The following is an 18,898-nucleotide window of genomic DNA, read 5'->3' as shown; positions in this document are numbered from 1 at the left end:
CGTCATTCCTCCACTGAATACTCTTCAATGACTTCTTTTCACTTAGGGTGGAATTGAATGATCTGGCCCATGGATCTGTATAATCCCAGCTGGTGCCACATGCCCTGTTCGTCTTGCTAAAACCTGTTTTCTTGAACGTGCCAAACTCTTCACACATCAGGGAGTCTGCACAGCTGTTCCCTCTGCCTGCGGTTCTTCCTGTTCTTGGTACAAGAGGCTCTTTCTCATCCTCTGAGTCATACCTTTAATGTTACCTCTTAGGATAGGCCTCCTGTGAGCATCTACAGAAAGAGGGTCCCACTTTCTGTACCTTGTTCATTCCCTTCAGAGCACTTAGCAATCTTTAATAATCTTGTTCACTTGATTTTTTTTGGTTGGTCCCTTTAATCTTCACTAGATTAATGTTCCAGGAAGGCAGGGAGCAGGTCTGACTTATCATTCCTTTACAGCACCTGGCACAGTGCTTTGCATACAAGCAGGTGCTCGGTAATATTTGTGTAATAAACAACTTCCTCAAAACACGTGTTCACATCACTCATTTCCATTTCCTGGGTCTGTGTAGTAACAAAATAAAATTTTTCCTGCTTATTAGAGGTACTCTAGCTGGACTACACCAGACCAAGTTCTCCTTACTACATGGCCTTTGGCTTCAGCAGTCAGAAACTCCAGAGTTATCAGTATGTTTGTACTTTTCAGGAAGCAGAAGTTTGGTCCAAGCAGGCCTCTGGCTTCTCCTCCTTGCTCCTTTATCAACCATTATACTCACTGGCTGGGAGCTTATAAAGTGGGATGCCTAAATAGCAATGGAGCAAACTGCAGTCTGGAAAATGGCTCTAAAGGTGGAGAGTCTGGAATGGATGTTTCATCTGTTTTGGCCAGCGTTCTTCTCTGAATAGGGCCTTTGGTTCTCTGACTCTTTAAGATGGTTCATACCATTCATTAATATCCTGCATTTCTTCATAATTAATATTTTAACAGCCTGTATCCCCTTTTAAAAAATATTTTATTTTATAGACTTGATTTCAAGTCTGTAATCAAGTTAATTTTGGAATGCTTCACCTTCCCCTTACTTGCTGCGTAGAATCTATGAGTGCCTAGCATTTATGTTTGATCATGGACGTATGCAGGGCATTTGTCACCCTGACACCAAGATACTGGATTATATTGCCACTGCTGATTGAGGATACCCAAAGGAGCGTGAAGTGACCACTTATCCCTCCTTTGGTGATAGCCCCACAGCTTACTTTGGGACGTAGGTATTATGGTGATGAGAAGGGGACAGACTAGGAGAGAATTTAGGATAGTGGTGCTATGAGAGGGGTTGTAGCTCTACAAATTTTTATGAAAAAAAATTCCGTTGGTTTACATTTTCCCAGTCCCAGAGTACTCTCTTATAACACAAGGGCAATCAGGTCTCCCAAGACTGCACAACCCAGACTGTCTCCATTGCTTTCCTTAATTTACCTTAGTGACCTAAAGGAGGCCAACAACTTCTGAGGAAGAGAAGGTCCTGGAGTTGGCAAAGTAATAGCAATATCACTATATCAAATATGGTTTTAAGTGGGGTAGACTTATGGAAAGTAGTATTAATAAATACTTGTGCGGGCATGTACCCAGAAAGACACAGAACCAACGCATTGTCTCTGAGAAGGACTGGAAGACAGGAGTGACAAGGAAATTTACTTTTCACTGAACACCTTTTTGAACTATTTCAATTTTTTTTTATCATGAGTATGTTATAGCTAGTCAAAAATAAATACGTTTCAAAATTTGAAAAACATAAAGAAATGCAGTGTTGGTCCTCAAAGAGTCATTTAGCCAGACTAACAGGCATGAGACTATTAGAAAAAATAGAAGATAGCACATAATTAAATACCAACTTGGGTGGTACTGACTACAATTAGAAAACGAAGAGAGGTCTGTTCACCTGAAGGAGCTGAGTCTTAGATGAGGAAAGGAGACTTTTAGCCCAGGGAAATTTGAGCAAATAAAAACAGGCAGAAGCAGAAATGTGCACAGATAAAGAACAATAGATTCGGGAGTCAGATAGGCCTGGTTCCAATCTTAACTCTAAACTTTACTACCTGAGTGAACTTGAATGAGTTTATAACCTCTTTCAACCTCAGATTTCTCATTTGTAAAATGAGGATAAGAGTACCTACCTTATAGGATTAAGAAAAGTTAAGGAATGTATGTAAAATGGTTAGCACAGTACCTGAAATAGAGTAGGTGCTCAACTAAATGTTGCCTAGTATGAGTATGGCTGAACAGAGAGACCAGTCTTGCTAGAGGACAGGGTATCCACTCAGGAGAAGGGGCAAGACAATACTGGCTATTACAGTTACAGCAAACTGTGGGCAGTCATCTCATCTTGTGGCTGGGGTTCCTGTAGCATAAGAATTATAAACAAGTATCACCATTATGCATTCTCTAATGTTCAAGAAAGTGAGAAGTCTGACAGTTATAGGGTTTCTCTCTAGCATGGCGCCTCTGGTGCATAATCAAAACAGAATTCTGACTGAAGGCCTTCCCACAGTCATTACATTTATAGGGTCTTTCCCCAGTATGGATTCTCTGATGACGAGCAAGGTGTGCCTTGCAAATGAAGCTTTTCCCACAGTCAATACATTCATGAGGCTTCTCTCCAGTGTGGACCCATTGGTGCTGAGCAAGATCCAACTTCCACATGAAGCCTTTCCCACAGTCCTTACATTCATAAGCTTTCTCCCCGGTGTGGATTCTCTGATGTCGAAGAAGGACTGGGTTCTGAGTAAAACTTTTCCCACATTCCTTACATGTATATGGTTTCTCCCCGGTGTGGATTCGCTGATGTTGTGTACGGCTTGTGTTCTGACTAAAGCCCTTCCCACATTCCTTACATTCAAAGGGTTTCTCTCCAGTGTGAATTCTCTGGTGCCCAATCAGGTTTGACTTCCAAATGAAGGCTTTAGCACATTCTTGACAAACGTAGGGTTTCACCCCAGTGTGAGTCCTCTGATGTACAATGCAGTGTTATCTGAAACTGAAAGTCTTCCCGCATTCCTTACATCCACAGACTTTCTTCCCAATATGAATTCTCTGATGTTGATCAAAGTCTTCATTTTGAACAAAACACTTGCCACATTCTTCACATATATAGAATACCTGCTCATGTAGACTTTTCTGAGGTACAAGGTGGGTATAAACATCAGCATCTTTCAAATGCTCTCCTACTGAGGTCATCTCATCCTTGACAATCACTTCTATAATGTCACATGTAGTGTTCTCCACACTTTCCCTATTGGGGTAGGCAGGCCATCTCATTAACCTGCTTTTCTCCTCTTCACAGGTTTTTCCAAACCAGAATTCCTGGGAACCACAGCACTGGGGTCCACCTGATAGCACCATGTGGTCCTGTGCCTCCTCAAAAGTATCCTCCTTCAGAATAAAACCTTCTTTCTCACTCTTGGACACAGACTCTGAAAGAAGAAACCAGAGCTGCAAATGTCATCATTACCCATGACAGAGTGACTGAGGTCACCAAGTGGGATTAATATGTCCATCTTCCTCCAAGTGCCACCCCTGTGTCTAAGTGGCCCTGACGTAGCTGAAAACGGCGAAACAGAGCTAACATACAGAAAGCAACAAAAATCAAAAGGCAGAAATTAGGCAGACAGTCCCTGAGGGCTGAGGGCTCTGATTTCCAGCACCAGAGCAAGCATGGGGCCGGCAGGTGGGGAGTTGGGGGCGGGGGGTGCTCTTGGGAAATAGTTGAATTGAATTCTAAGGGAGATAAGTCAAAATTCCTTCTAGGTAGTTCAGTTTATAACATGAGAAGAACTAGCCAGGATTCAGAGCAGAGGACCTGTTCAGAAATAAAGAATATCTGTGGTATACCTGGGGACCCTGAGCTTATCACACACGGTGGGGAGCACAAAGAAGACTCTCTTATACTTTTCAACACTGAATGGAAATAAAGTCTTCTCATTCAATCCAAACACCGGGTCCACCATGAAAAGTGCTTCCCTGAATTACTTTAGGCAGTGTTGGCCAAAGTGTCTCTTTGTTCCATAGTGTCTTATTCAAATCTCTGTTACAGCATCACATTTTGTTATAATTATACATTTTTGTATAATGTCTCATCAGACTGTGAGCCTTTCCGGGATAGGAGCCATATATTACTTGATTTCTGATCCGTAGCAATGAACACAATGAGAAAAATACAGCATTTACCTTTTAACATATTGATTGACCACTGCAGCCAGATAGGTAAGCCCTCTGTTCAGTTTGAGCCTAAGATGAAAGATCCATCCAAATTTAATTATCTGCACTTGTCCAAATAAAAGTTGGAAGTTTAGAGTTTACATTTCCTCTGATTAATTAGTTGATTTGGGGATTTTTAGAGGGTCTTTTATTTAGAACATAAATGGAATGGAATTTTAACACTTTACAAAGGAAAGACAGGAGAAAAATGTGTGACTGGGAGAAAAATGCTCATTTCCCTCTCACTTACCGGTACAAATTAGGCTTGGACCCTCTCCTTGCAGTTTCGGTTTCAATGGCTCTTCTACCTGCTCAAGATGGGAGATCCCAGCAGGCTTTAGAAATGGATATCCTGGGACTTCCGGGAAGATGGCGGAAGAGTAAGACGCGGAGATCACCTTCCTCTCCACAGATACACCAGAAGTACATCTACGCGTGGAACAACTCCTACGGAGCACCTACTGAACGCTGGCAGAAGACCTCAGACCTCCCAAAAGGCAAGGAACCCCCCACGTACCTGGTTGGGCAAAAGAAAAAACTAAACAGAGACAAAAGGATAGGGACGGGTCCTGCACCAGCGGGAGAGAGCTGTGAAGGAGGAAAAGTGTCCACACACTAGGAAGCCCCTTCGCGGGTGGAGACTTCGGGAGGCGGAGTGGGGGAGCTTGGGAGCCGCGGAGGAGAACACAGCAACAGGGGTGCGGAGGGCAAAGCGGACAGATTCCAGCGCAGAGGATCGGGCCGACCGGCACTCACCAGCCGAGAGGCTTGTCTGCTCGCCCGCCGGGGCGGGCGGGACTGGGAGCTGAGGCTCCGGCTTTTGTCGGAGCGCCAGGAGAGGACTGAGGTTGGCGGCGTGAACACAGCCTGCAGGGCGTTGGTGCGCCGCGGCTGGCCGGGAGAGAGTCCGGGGAGGGGTCTGGACCTGCCGAAGAGGCAAGAGACTTTTACGTCCCTCTTTGTTTCCTGGTGCACGAGGAGAGGGGATTAAGAACGCTGCTTGAGAGAGCTCCAGGGACGGGCGCGAGCCGCGGCTAAGAGTGCGGAGCCCAGAGACGGACATGGGACGCTAAGGCCGCTGCTGCCGCAGCCAGGAGGCCTGTGTGCGAGCACAGGTCACTAGCCACACGCCCTTCCGGGGAGCCTGTGCAGCCCGCCACTGCCAGGGTCCCGGGATCCAGGGACGGCTCCCCCGGGAGAGCGCACGGCGCCCTCAGGCTGCAGCGTCACGCCGGCCTCTGCCGCTGCAGGCCCGCCCCGCACTCCGTGACCCTCCCTACCCCCCGGCCTGGGTGAGCCAGAGCCTCCGAATCAGCGGCTCCTTTAACCCCGTCCTGTCTGAGCAAAGAACAGACGCCCTCTGGCGACCTACACGCACAGGCGGGGCCAAATCCAAAGCTGAGCCCCTGGGAACTGTCAGAACAAAGAAGAGAAAGGGAAATCTCTCCCAGCAGCCTCAGAAGCAGCGGATTAAAGCTCCACAATCAACTTGATATATCCTGCATCTGTGGAATACCTGAATAGACAACGAATCATCCCAAATTAAGGAGCCCTGTGGATGAAAGGCTCTTGGTGCTGCAGCCAGGAGTCAGTGCTGTGCCTCTGAGGTGGGAGAGCCAACTTCAGGACACTGGTCCACAAGAGGCCTCCCAGCTGCACATAATATCAAACAGCAAAAATCTCCGAGAGATCTCGATCTCAACACCAGCACCCAGCTTCACTCAACGACCAGCAAGCTACAGTGCTGGACATCCTATGCCAAACAACTAGCAAGACAGGAACACAACCCCACCCATTAGCAGAGAGGCTGCCCAAAATCATAGTAAGTCTACAGACACCCCAAAACACACCACCAGACGTGGACCTGCCCACCAGAAAGACAAGATCCAGCCTCATACACCAGAACACAGGCACTAGTACCCTCCACCAGGAAGCCTACACAACCCACTGAACCAAGCTTAGCCACTGGGGACAGACACAAAAAACAACAGGAACTACGAACCTTCAGCCTGCAAAAAAGGAGACCCCAAACACAGTAAGATAAGCAAAATGAAAAGACAGAAAAACACACAGCAGATGAAGGAGCAAGATAAAAACCCACCAGACCTAACAAATGAAGAGGAAATAGGCAGTCTACCTGAAAAAGAATTCAGAATAATGATAGTAAGGTTGATCCAAAATCTTGGAGATAGAATGGACAATAGAATGGACAAATTGCAAGAATCAGTTAACAAGGACCTAGAAGAACTAAAGATGAAACAAGCAACGATGAACAACACAATAAATGAAATTAAAAGTACTCTAGATGGGATCAGTAGCAGAATAACTGAGGCAGAAGAACGGATAAGTGACCTGGAAGATAAAATAGTGGAAATAACTACTGCAGAGCAGAAAAAAGAAAAAAGAATGAAAAGAACTGAGGACAGTCTCAGAGACCTCTGGGACAACATTAAACGCACCAACATTCGAATTATAGGGGTTCCAGAAGAAGAAGAGAAAAAGAAAGGGACTGAGAAAATATTTGAAGAGATTATAGTTGAAAACTTCCCTAATATGGGAAAAGAAATAGTTAATCAAGTCCAGGAAGCACAGAGAGTCCCATACAGGATAAATCCAAGGAGAAATACGCCAAGACACATATTAATCAAACTGTCAAAAATTAAATACAAAGAAAACATATTAAAAGCAGCAAGGGAAAAACAACAAATAACACACAAGGGAATCCCCGTAAGGTTAACAGCTGATCTTTCAGCAGAAACTCTGCAAGCCAGAAGGGAGTGGCAGGACATATTGAAAGTGTTGAAGGAGAAAAACCTGCAACCGAGATTACTTTACCCAGCAAGGATCTCATTCAGATTTGATGGAGAAATTAAAACCTTTACAGACAAGCAAAAGCTGAGAGAGTTCAGCACCACCAAACCAGCTCTACAACAACTGCTAAAGGAACTTCTCTAGGCAAGAAACACAAAAGAAGGAAAGGACCTACAATAATGAACCCAAAACAATTAAGAAAATGGGAATAGGAACACACATATCGATAATTACCTTAAATGTAAATGGACTAAATGCTCCCACCAAAAGACACAGATTGGCTGAATGGATACAAAAACAAGACCCATATATGTGCTGTCTACAAGAGACCCACTTCAGACCTAGAGACACATACAGACTGAAAGTAAGGGGATGGAAAAAGGTATTTCATGCAAATGGAAACCAAAAGAAAGCTGGAGTAGCAATTCTCATATCAGACAAAATAGACTTTAAAACAAAGACTATTAGAAGAGACAAAGAAGGACACTACATAATGATCAAGGGATCGATCCAAGAGGAAGATATAACAATTGTAAATATTTATGCACCCAACTTAGGTGCACCTCAATACATAAGGCAAATACTGACAACCATAAAAGGGGAAATCGACAGTAACACATTCATAGTAGGGGACTTTAACACCCCACTTTCACCAATGGACAGATCATCCAAAATGAAAATAAATAAGGAAACACAAGCTTTAAATGATACATTAAACGAGATGGAGTTAATTGATATTTATAGGACATTCCATCCAAAAACAACAGAATACACATTTTTCTCAAGTGCTCATGGAACATTCTCCAGGATAGATCATATCTTGGGTCACAAATCAAGCCTTGGTAAATTTAAGAAAATTGAAATTGTATCAAGTATCTTTTCTGACCACAACGCCATGAGACTAGATATCAATTACAGGAAAAGATCTGTAAAAAATACAAACACATGGAGGCTAAACAATACACTACTTAATAATGAAGTGACCACTGAAGAAATCAAAGAGGAAATCAAAAAATACCTAGAAACAAACGACAATGGAGACACAACGACCAAAAACCTGTGGGAGATGCAGCAAAAGCAGTTCTAAGGGGGAAGTTTATAGCAATACAAGCCCACCTTAAGAAGCAGGAAACATCTCGAATAAACAACCTAACCTTGCACCTCAAGCAATTAGAGAAAGAAGAACAAAAAAACCCCAAAGCTAGCAGAAGGAAAGAAATCATAAAAATCAGATCAGAAATAAATGAAAAAGAAATGAAGGAAACAATAGCAAAGATCAATAAAACTAAAAGCTGGTTCTTTGAGAAGATAAACAAAATAGATAAACCACTAGCCAGACTCATCAAGAAAAAAAGGGAGAAGACTCAAATCAATAGAATTAGAAATGAAAAAGGAGAGGTAACAACTGACACTGCAGAAATAAAAGAGATCATGAGAGATTACTACAAGCAACTCTATGCCAATAAAATGGACAATCTGGAAGAAATGGACAAATTCTTGGAAATGCACAACCTGCCAAGACTGAATCAGGAAGAAATAGAAAATATGAACAGACCAATCACAAGCACTGAAATTGAAACTGTGATTAAAAATCTTCCAACAAAGAAAAGCCCAGGACCAGATGGCTTCACAGGCGAATTCTATCAAACATTTAGAGAAGAGCTAACACCTATCCTTCTCAAACTCTTCCAAAATATAGCAGAGGGAGGAACACTCCCAAACTCCTTCTACGAGGCCACCATCACCTTGATACCAAAACCAGACAAGGATGTCACAAAGAAAGAAAACTACAGGCCAATATCACTGATGAACATAGATGCAAAAATCCTCAGCAAAATACTAGCAAACAGAATCCAACAGCACATTAAAAGGATCATACACCATGATCAAGTGGGGTTTATTCCAGGAATGCAAGGATTCTTCAATATACGCAAATCTATCAATGTGATAAACCATATTAACAAACTGAAGGAGAAAAACCATATGATCATCTCAATAGATGCAGAGAAAGCTTTTGACAAAATTCAACACCCATTTATGATAAAAACCCTCCAGAAAGTAGGCATAGAGGGAACTTTCCTCAACATAATAAAGGCCATATATGACAAGCCCACAGCAAACATCCTCCTCAATGGTGAAAAACTGAAAGCATTTCCACTAAGATCAGGAACAAGACAAGGTTGCCCACTCTCACCACTCTTATTCAACATAGTTTTGGAAGTTTTAGCCACAGCAATCAGAGAAGAAAAGGAAATAAAAGGAATCCAAATCGGAAAAGAAGAAGTAAAGCTGTCACTGTTTGCAGATGACATGATCCTATACATAGAGAACCCTAAAGATGCTACCAGAAAACTACTAGAGCTAATCAATGAATTTGGTAAAGTGGCAGGATACAAAATTAATGCACAGAAATCTCTGGCATTCCTATATACTAATGATGAAAAATCTGAAAGTGAAATCAAGAAAACACTCCCATTTACCATTGCAACAAAAAGAATAAAATATCTAGGAATAAACCTACCTAAGGAGACAAAAGATCTGTATGCAGAAAATTATAAGACACTGATGAAAGAAATTAAAGACGATACAAATAGATGGAGAGATATACCATGTTCTTGGATTGGAAGAATCAACATTGTGAAAATGACTCTACTACCGAAAGCAATCTATAGATTCAATGCAATCCCTATCAAACTACCACTGGCATTTTTCACAGAACTAGAACAAAAAATTTTGCAATTTGTATGGAAACACAAAAGACCCCGAATAGCCAAAGCAATTTTGAGAACGAAAGAAGGAACTGGAGGAATCAGGCTCCCAGACTTCAGACTATACTACAAAGCTACAGTTATCAAGACGGTATGGTACTGGCACAAAAACAGAAAGATAGATCAATGGAACAGGATAGAAAGCCCAGAGATAAACCCACGCACATATGGTCACCTTATCTTTGACAAAGGAGGCAGAAATGTACAGTGGAGAAAGGACAGCCTATTCAATAAGTGGTGCTGGGAAAACTGGACAGCTGCATGTAAAGGTATGAAATTAGATCACTCCCTAACACCATACACAAAAATAAGCTCAAAATGGATTAAAGACCTAAATGTAAGGCCAGAAACTATCAAACTCTTAGAGGAAAACATAGGCAGAACACTCTATGACATAAATCACAGCAAGGTCCTTTTTGACCCACCTCCTAGAGAAATGGAAATAAAAACAAGAGTAAACAAATGGGACCTAATGAAACTTAAAAGCTTTTGCGCAGCAAAGAAAACCATAAAGAAGACCAATAGACAACCCTCAGAATGGGAGAAAATATTTGCAAATGAAGCAACTGACAAAGGATTGATCTCCAAAATTTATAAGCAGCTCATGCAGCTTAATAACAAAAAAACAAACAACCCAATCCAAAAATGGGCAGAAGACCTAAATAGACATTTCTCCAAAGAAGATATACAGAGTGCCAACAAACACATGAAAGAATGCTCAACATCACTAATCATGAGAGAAATGCAAATCAAAACTACAATGAGATATCATCTCACACCAGTCAGAATGGCCATCATCAAAAAATCTAGAAACAATAAATGCTGGAGAGGGTGTGGAGAAAAGGGAACCCTCTTACACTGTTGGTGGGAATGTAAATTGATACAGCCACTGTGGAGAACAGTATGGAGGTTCCTTAAAAAGCTACAAATAGAACTAACATATGACCCAGCAATCCCACTACTGGGCATATACCCTGAGAAAACCATAATTCAAAAAGAGTCATGTACCACAATGTTCATTGCAGCTCTATTTACAATAGCCCGGAGATGGAAACAACCTAAGTGTCCATCATCGGATGAATGGATAAAGAAGATGTGGCACATATATACAATGGAATATTACTCAGCCATAAAAAGAGACGAAATTGAGCTATTTGTAATGAGGTGGATAGACCTAGAGTCTGTCATACAGAGTGAAGTAAGTCAGAAAGAGAGAGACAAATACCGTATGCTAACACATATATATGGAATTTAAAAAAAAAAATGTCATGAAAAACCTAGGGGTGAAACAGGAATAAAGACACAGACTTACTAGAGAATGGACTTGAGGTTATGGGGAGGGGGAAGGGTAAACGGTGACAAAGCGATAAAGAGGCATGGACATATATACACTACCAAACGTAAGGTAAATAGCTAGTGGGAAGCAGCCGCATAGCACAGGGAGATCAGCTCGGTGCTTTGTGACCGCCTGGAGGGGTGGGATAGGGAGGGTGGGAGGGAGGGAGACGCAAGCGGGAAGAGATATGGGAATATATGTATGTATATAACTGATTCATTTTGTTGTGAAGCTGAAGCTAACATACCATTGTAAAGCAATTATACTCCAATAAAGATGTTAAAAAAAAAAACTAAAAAAAAAAAAAAAAATCTTTAAAAAAAGAAATAAAATAAAGGGACAACAACCATAAAAAAAAAAAAAAAAAAAAAGAAATGGATATCCTGCCAGGATCAAGATATAAATAAGGCTGACTCAACTGGAGGAGTGGGGCCCATTAGGAAAGGAGCTGAGATGGAAGTGGTGGGGAGAATGAAGGTCGGGGGAAAGACTGGTAAAACAGTGACCTGAAACTTGAGAGTAATAAGAATATAAAGGACAGGAAATAGAGGTTCAGGGAAGTTGTGATTCCATCAGTTCACCAATATACAAAAAGTTATCACTCATTTTAAAATGTCAAGAAGAAACAGGAAAGACTAAGGTCTCTTCTGCACCTGCCCCTAGGAGCTGAAAGCCAATTCACATAGCAAAGTATCAGGATAGGAAAGAACTGCAAGGAGCTGTTCCTGAGGCTATGTTGGGAAAGCACCACCTCTTACTTCCCTTCCTTCCTATCTATTTATCTACTGCCTTCTCTTTTCACAAAGGATCAACAATGGGTCTCTCATGTCTTATGGCATCCATAAGAAATGGCCTCATAGCCTCATTCAGCCATTCCCAGAAGTCACTTCTTGCTCTAACAATAAACACCTCTATTTACAAAGGTCCACTCTAATAAATTCTTCAGACTTAGCTAAGATTGGTCTCTTTGTAACTCCCAACCAAATCCTCCTAAGAAACAGATCAATTCTGCAATTTCCAAATGATGACCTTTCAGTGTGATGAACTGGGAGATTGGGACTGACATATATACACTAATATGTATAAAATGGATAACTAATAAGAACCTGCTGTATAAAAAAATTAAATAAATAAATATATATATGGAGAGGACTTAAAAAAAAAATGATGACCTTTCATGCTGCTGAGGCAAAGGACTATATGCCTCGTGAGTACTCTCTTCTTTAAGACTTTGAGTAGGGACATGAGCTCCAAGGAGGGCTGCTGCAAGTCAGGGAGTTAGGGTTTTGCTCAAGGAATAACTTAGCTGTTAGCTTTCTGCCTAAAGCAGAGATGAGAATGCCCTTGAGTGGCAGGGAGAGTAGGTACTGAGATGCTGAGAGAATGTAGAGGACACTGTAGGTGCCTCCCTACATCCATTCTACCCCTCCCCCACTAGGGAGTAGCCAGGCCCTTTGGGTGGGAGTGATCCCAAGTCCAGCTCCTGGTACAGGCCCTCACTGAGCTAAGCCAAACAGGTTATCCCATCTCACTCACTACATGAGAGATCCTTTCAGGGACCAGCAATCCAGGCCAAGTCAATCAGTGCAGAGCTTTTCCCTGGCTGTAGAGACTGATTTAGAGCCGGCATAAGACTTAAGATGGAGCAGCAGAGCAATACTTGGGACTGTGATTCACAATGGTTAAAGCCTAAGGAAGGCCTGCTCTGTTCCTCTCCATCGGTGTGAAGAAGCACAGTCCTGGTTACAACTACCGATCACCTTACAACCACGAGAGGAGCCAGACTGTAGACAAAACCAACATACGAGGAGACAGAGAAGAGCAGAGACTGAAATTCTGATCCAAATGTACCTGCAGCCCATTCTACCTATGGACTTGCCAATTACACAAAACAATAAATTCCTCTTTTTTATTTAAGCCAGTTTGAATTGGGTTGTTACTTGCAATCAACGGTATCCTAACATGGAAAGACTTCCAGACACAGCAAGGAACTGTGTGAATGGGGAAGTTGAGGGCACAGCTCAAGTCACCTGTGCCCACAGAAGAGCCTCTGTGGGAAGAAGATGAAATGGGGCCAGGGGGCAATAAGAGGACACAGTTCTCAGTAGGAAATTAGGAGCAGGGAAGCCCTGTGCTGGGCCTAAACAAATGCCAGGGCTTTCCCACCAGAAATCCCTGAGGAACAGGAAGTATTTGGCTCAGGGTTATTTAGACTTCTTGATTTCTAGTGATAAAAATGGCCATGATAAGGGCTTCCCTGGTGGTGCAGTGGTTGAGAGTCTGCCTGCCGATGCAGGGGACACGGGTTCGTGCCCCAGTCTGGGAAGATCCCACATGCTGCAGAGCGGCTGGGCCCGTGAGCCATAGACGCTGAGCCTGCGCATCCGGAGCCTGTGCTCCGCAGCGGGAGAGGCCACAACAGTGAGAGGCCCGTGTACCGCAAAAAAAAAAAAAAAAAAAAAAAAAAAATGGCCATGATACCCCAAAGGGCAGTCCGAATCTTCTGCTGGAAGATTATAAGCAGGCCAGGAAAGTAGAAAGGCCACCTCAGATCAGAAAGGAAACAGAAAAGTCAGGGAGTAAAGATACATAACGGCCCTGAAAAGAACAGTGGAGATGGGGAAGAGGAAAAACAGGTGCATGAAGATGGCAGACAGAAGAGCCCGGATGAATACAGCAAGGACTCAAGATGGAAAACCATGGGAACACAGAGGAAAACAAGGAATCCCACTGGTGTCTACAGCACTAGGTTAAGAGAACACACCCATGACAATTTAAAGATTAAGACAAGGGAACTGGTCAGATGACTGGCACATGTATCCTCACTCACCTGAGGAGATGCTCCTCGGGCCCTCTCCATCCAGAGCTCCCTGAGGAGCCAAGCTCCACGGTGCTTCGTTCCAGCTGGAAAATCAGAGCCGGCTTGGGAAATGGAAATGCTGCTTGACAGGAAGGAAATGGGACAGGTGGGTGAGTAGGGTGACACAGAGCAACCCCAGGGTTCCTCCCAGGCCTGTGTCTTCAGGGGTGGGAGGGGAAAGAAGGGAAATTACTAGGGAGAACAAGAAAAAGAAGTCCGGGGAAAGGGACAGGAGACCCAGGGGAGAGGGGCCTGGAGGCTCACAAAGGTCAGGAAACAGAGAGGAAGGGGCGCTCAATAACAGCGTGAGTGAGCAAACAGATGACTTCACTCTTTGAGGAACTGAGCTTTCTTGTGCTCTCCCTCTCTGAGAGCTCTCAAGCTCAGACGTCTGTATGAGGATGGTTGGTATTGGGCTGGGTCTCCCAAACTGAGGTGGTGGGAACTGAGGGCTCAGAGGGGCACCAGGAATCTTCTCTCCTCCCACTGTATCCACAGCACATGAGTCAGGAGAACACCAGCTCTCAGCCGGGGGTAAGGAAGTCCTATGTGAGGCCTGAATTGATACCAGGACTTCCTACTTCCCAGCAACCACTAAGGTTGGGTCATTAAGAATACAAGAGCCTGAAGCTGCCACTCAACTGAGGTTATCAAAGACTCCTGAGCCTTTGAGGAAGAAGGAGCCAAGAAATTCCAAAGGGTAGAGGCAGAGTCCAGAGGGAAAGACCCTTACCCAAGGAAGCCACGGCCCCATAATCCTCCGGCATCACATCCCTGTACAGGGCCCTCTGAGCAGGGGTCAGGCCGGTCCATTCATTCTCAGAGAAGTAGATGGCTACATCCTCGAAAGTCACTGACTCCTGAAACAACATGTGTTTAAATGCCCTAGGACAATCCCAGGACCCAGGCCTGGAGTCTGGGTAGACCCAGGCACTAAGAGGTACTGGAGGGGATGCCCACTGAGGTTCTGGATTCTGAATGTCTAAGGGAACTCGCAACAGATTTTTGCCCCCTACTTACAAAGATATAAGGGATCAGCTACCAATCTTCTCATGTCTCTTCATTTTTACTTCAGCAAACATCCTCTCATCTTTTTCATGAGTCTCTGCAAGTTTTCCCTTTTCGTTCCCATATGTGCTCTAAGTGCCAACCTTTCTCCACAGTGTATCCTCCTTCAGAGGTCACCAACCCTTGATAACAAGAGCAACTGACATTTATTGAGCCTGTGCCAAGCACTTTACATATATTACTCTGGGCACGCCTCACAGAATGTGAGAAGGACATTAGACCCATTTTACAGAAGGGAAACTGAGGCTCAGAGATTAACATCCCCCGAGTTAAAGAGCTGAGACAGAACTCAGGCCTGTGGGACTCTCTGGCTCTTACCTACTATGGCACACTGTCTTCTATCCTCACTCCTGCCACCCCTGCTGCCCCTGTCTAGGACTCTTGCTCTTCTCTCCCTCCCAGTCACTGCCACCAGCCAAAGAGGCAGCTAAGGGCCCCTCAGAACACTCAGGCTGCTCGAGAGGCTGTACTCAACAGGGCAGAACCCAACTCTGACTACTCCCTAACGCACCTACCCTACTCTCTTCCCCAAATCCCAGTCTCAGTGTTCCTTTTTCTGTACTTCTCGGAGCCCTAGCTCCTGCACCTTTTCTTTTCTTGACTTTCTCTCTCACTCTCTTCCTTGAGAAACACAAACAGTGCTAACTTGGAGCCATGAAGACTTCTTATAATTCCCAGCCACTGCCTCATTCAGGGTCTCAATCTCAATACTATGGAGGGGCCAGTTCTGGTCCATTCCCATCAGTCCTTGCCCGGCAATGTTCTCACAGCAACTTCCCCAGCATTCCAAGGCTCAAAGACTTTGGCTGGCTCACTTTTGCCTGCCTAAAAAAGTCCAACTCTGAACTGCAGACAATTCCAGTCACCATTCAGGGACCCAGCTTACTTCCCAAGGATCATTTCCTGCAAGACCACCCTCATGTCCTATACCGTCACGGTTCCGTTATGAACCCAAACCCTTTCCTTGCCCAGATCTGTATCCTTGGACCTACACCCCCCCGTCCCCCCACCCCCACCCCCGGCCTGAAGATCCAGATCCTTCCTCCTACTCCTGCAAGCTCATGTTCTTCTCAAGACCCACCTCAAACAAAACCAGCTCTGTAAAACCAGTCGTGGAAATTCTGGCCATTCGTCGCCGCACACAGCGCTCTGTGCTGGGCCACCTCTGCCTCAGAATTGGCTCATGCCTGTGCATCTGCACGTGTGCTTCCCCTGCCGCCACAAGCCTGGGGGATGTCGAATCCACTCTGCCCCTACCTGTTCCTCTGGGCCCTCCACTCTGGGCTGTACCACGGTTTATCGGTAGCCGCACTGCCTCCTCTCCGCCCCTCATGTGGGCCTAGAGCCCCGGGCAGAGCCGAGCCAGCTTCGTGGCGCCGGCTCAGCGCTCACCGAGCCCGACCGGGTACTACCCGGGGTCAGGGAGGGACGCTCCAGACCCGGGCGGGCCTGACATAGCGGCCCCCCCACCCCACCCGGGAGCCGCCCGAACAAGAGCCAGGCTCCAAGCCCCTACCAGCCCCATGCCCACCTCCCCACTTTCTGCGTGGGCCAGGTCTCTGCATGCGAGAGGCGAAGGCTGCAGCACGCTTGCCATTCCGGCTTCTCTAGGACGGTGGAGGGCTCCGCGTCTCCATGGTACTCCCTTCTCGCCACTCAAAGTCGGGAGGGGAGAGTGGTCCAGCTCTCCCAGAGACACAGAGCGCTCTGGGCCCTGCAGAAATCAAGGAGAACGGTAGGGGGCTGGGGGTGGGGGGAGGCTGGGGAGGAGGCTTCCTCTGGGAATCCTTTCCCGGCCCTTTTCTTCCCACTGACCACTCTTCTCCACCTCATTGAACCTTTGTAGGATGGAGGCTGGTATAAGCATCCATAGCATTCACTTGACTATGCCTGTTCACATATCTGCCTCCTTCTACTAAGTTCTACATTCCGAGAGCAGACTATGTCCTTGATATGTTCATCTTTGTGCCTCTAACATCCGCCCAACGTCTAGCACCTCTTAGGGCCCAATTTCTTTAAGTGGCATAGAATGTTTGTTGAATCAAAGCATGATTAAATGTTGAACCAGTTTTTCAGTTGAAGACAGTGAGGCCCAAAGAGAGGAAACGACTTACCTAACATCACACAGCATGTCAGGAAGCTATGCTTTTAAAGAAAGTTGTGGAAATAAAGGAAGACCTCCCAACTGAGAACAAGCAACGGCTATTTATTCAGAGCTTATTATAGCAAGGAAGTCAGCCACCATACTTGCATTTGGCAGAGAAGTGGGAAAGCTCTGTAGTAGGAAAAAAGGAAGGCTTCAGGTATGCTCTGATTAAAGATTGTAGGCATGAGGGCTTACTAGAAGCAAAGCATCTGATGTGATTGGTTGGGAAGCATTATTCAAATTCTGGCTGTTTGAGGCTGGTTACTACAGGAGTTATTTTGGCTTCCGGGACTGATTGCTACAGATAGTAGTTTGAACTCTTGGACTGGTTATTGCAGATAGTGGGTTGGTTTCCTGGACGGGCTGCTGGAAATTGTTCTATTTTTCTATATGGTTTGGCCATTGTTCATTTGTATATTCAGTCTCTTGGGTGAACAAGGAAGGAAGATGATGTCTGCTTCACAGGAATTCAAGTCTACAGGTTCAGATGCGTTATAGCTACCCAGGTACTGAGAGCTTACAGATACCATACCTAATGAAAAGTCACAGAGCAAAGGAGACCTCAGATGAACTCCCAGGCTTGTTGGTTGGTTGGTTGGTTTCTAAGAGGATACTGGAATAACTCATAAAGGGACACTAGCTGATAGTCTGTGAGTGCTGAGAAGGAAGCAGAGACTCAACTTGGGAAAGATCACTAGGAAGGTTGAGCATACAAAAAAATGTTCCCATGATTTTCTTTGGGACCAGATGGAGAAAACTGAACTGGTGACAAAACAATTATGGGAGTTTTAGCTCAGAACAAGGAGCCCTCAGATAACTGATGACTAAGTCATCATCCACCTGAAAAAAGGTCTCTTATGACTATGATCAGCGTTTGGTTCAAAATTTTTTAGAAAACGAAAGAGGAGAGGAACAGTCTATCATAATTAACCATATATTTTTACTCTCTCTATTGTTCTTCTGTCAAACACACAGCAGTAGGCAAGGCCAAGGCCAAGGCTAACTCCTAACTGATTTGACCAGTAAAGATACAATATGCCATTTTTAGATTCATATAATGTATTACTTACATAAACAGCAAAAGGAAGAGTAGCCAAATATCCCAGTTCCCCAAGTCCTTGTCCCACACACCAAAAACAATGACACGGAAACGAAAGGGGGCTGGATGACTGCAACGTGGGGTTGCTGAGGAGACAATTTTAGACTGCAGCTAAACAGTGTTATAGTCTGCAGTTATAACCTGAGGAGAGTGGGGCAGAAAGCCTCATGCCTCATCAGAATCTGGGAGGCAATGACAAATTGTCTTGTGGCAGCCTCCCATGGGGATAGGGACAGAAGTGGAAGATGGCCTCAAAATCTTGTAAAGTTCCTCTCATCCTCTCATGTTCTGGAATGATCAGCCAAGACTCAAATTAGCTATAGTTCAAGCCTTTGCCTGCACGGCCTATAGAGATACGCGTGAAATTGCCAGGGCACCATGGTAGACACACTCCCCTACAACTTTACCTCCTAACTTCTAACACGGGAAGAATTCTCGGGAGCATAAATCACCACATAGATCATCAGATACTCTAATTAATTGTACAGATAGAGGATTGGGCCAAATGTGTTCCATTTGTCTTAGGTAGCATTGGACAAGAGTGACCATGATTACGACTCACAGTGGT

The 18,898-nt window shown here is 44.5% G+C and overlaps 1 protein-coding gene across 1 annotated transcript; it reads right to left on the bottom strand.

Moving 5' to 3' along the window:
* Nucleotides 1–994: 994 nt before the first annotated feature.
* Nucleotides 995–16,627, bottom strand: ZNF662 (zinc finger protein 662). The gene is given in 5 exon segments (XM_060162278.1): nt 995–3,458; nt 13,988–14,055; nt 14,057–14,096; nt 14,751–14,877; nt 16,167–16,627. Coding segments are annotated over 5 exon segments (1,515 nt in total). The 5' UTR covers nt 16,419–16,627; the 3' UTR covers nt 995–2,430.
* Between the last annotated feature and the right edge of the window lie 2,271 nt (nt 16,628–18,898).

Source organism: Lagenorhynchus albirostris, chromosome 10 (assembly GCF_949774975.1).
Source record: "Lagenorhynchus albirostris chromosome 10, mLagAlb1.1, whole genome shotgun sequence".
Lineage (NCBI taxonomy): Eukaryota > Metazoa > Chordata > Mammalia > Artiodactyla > Delphinidae > Lagenorhynchus > Lagenorhynchus albirostris.
This window is presented reverse-complemented; position numbering and strand designations above follow the sequence as displayed.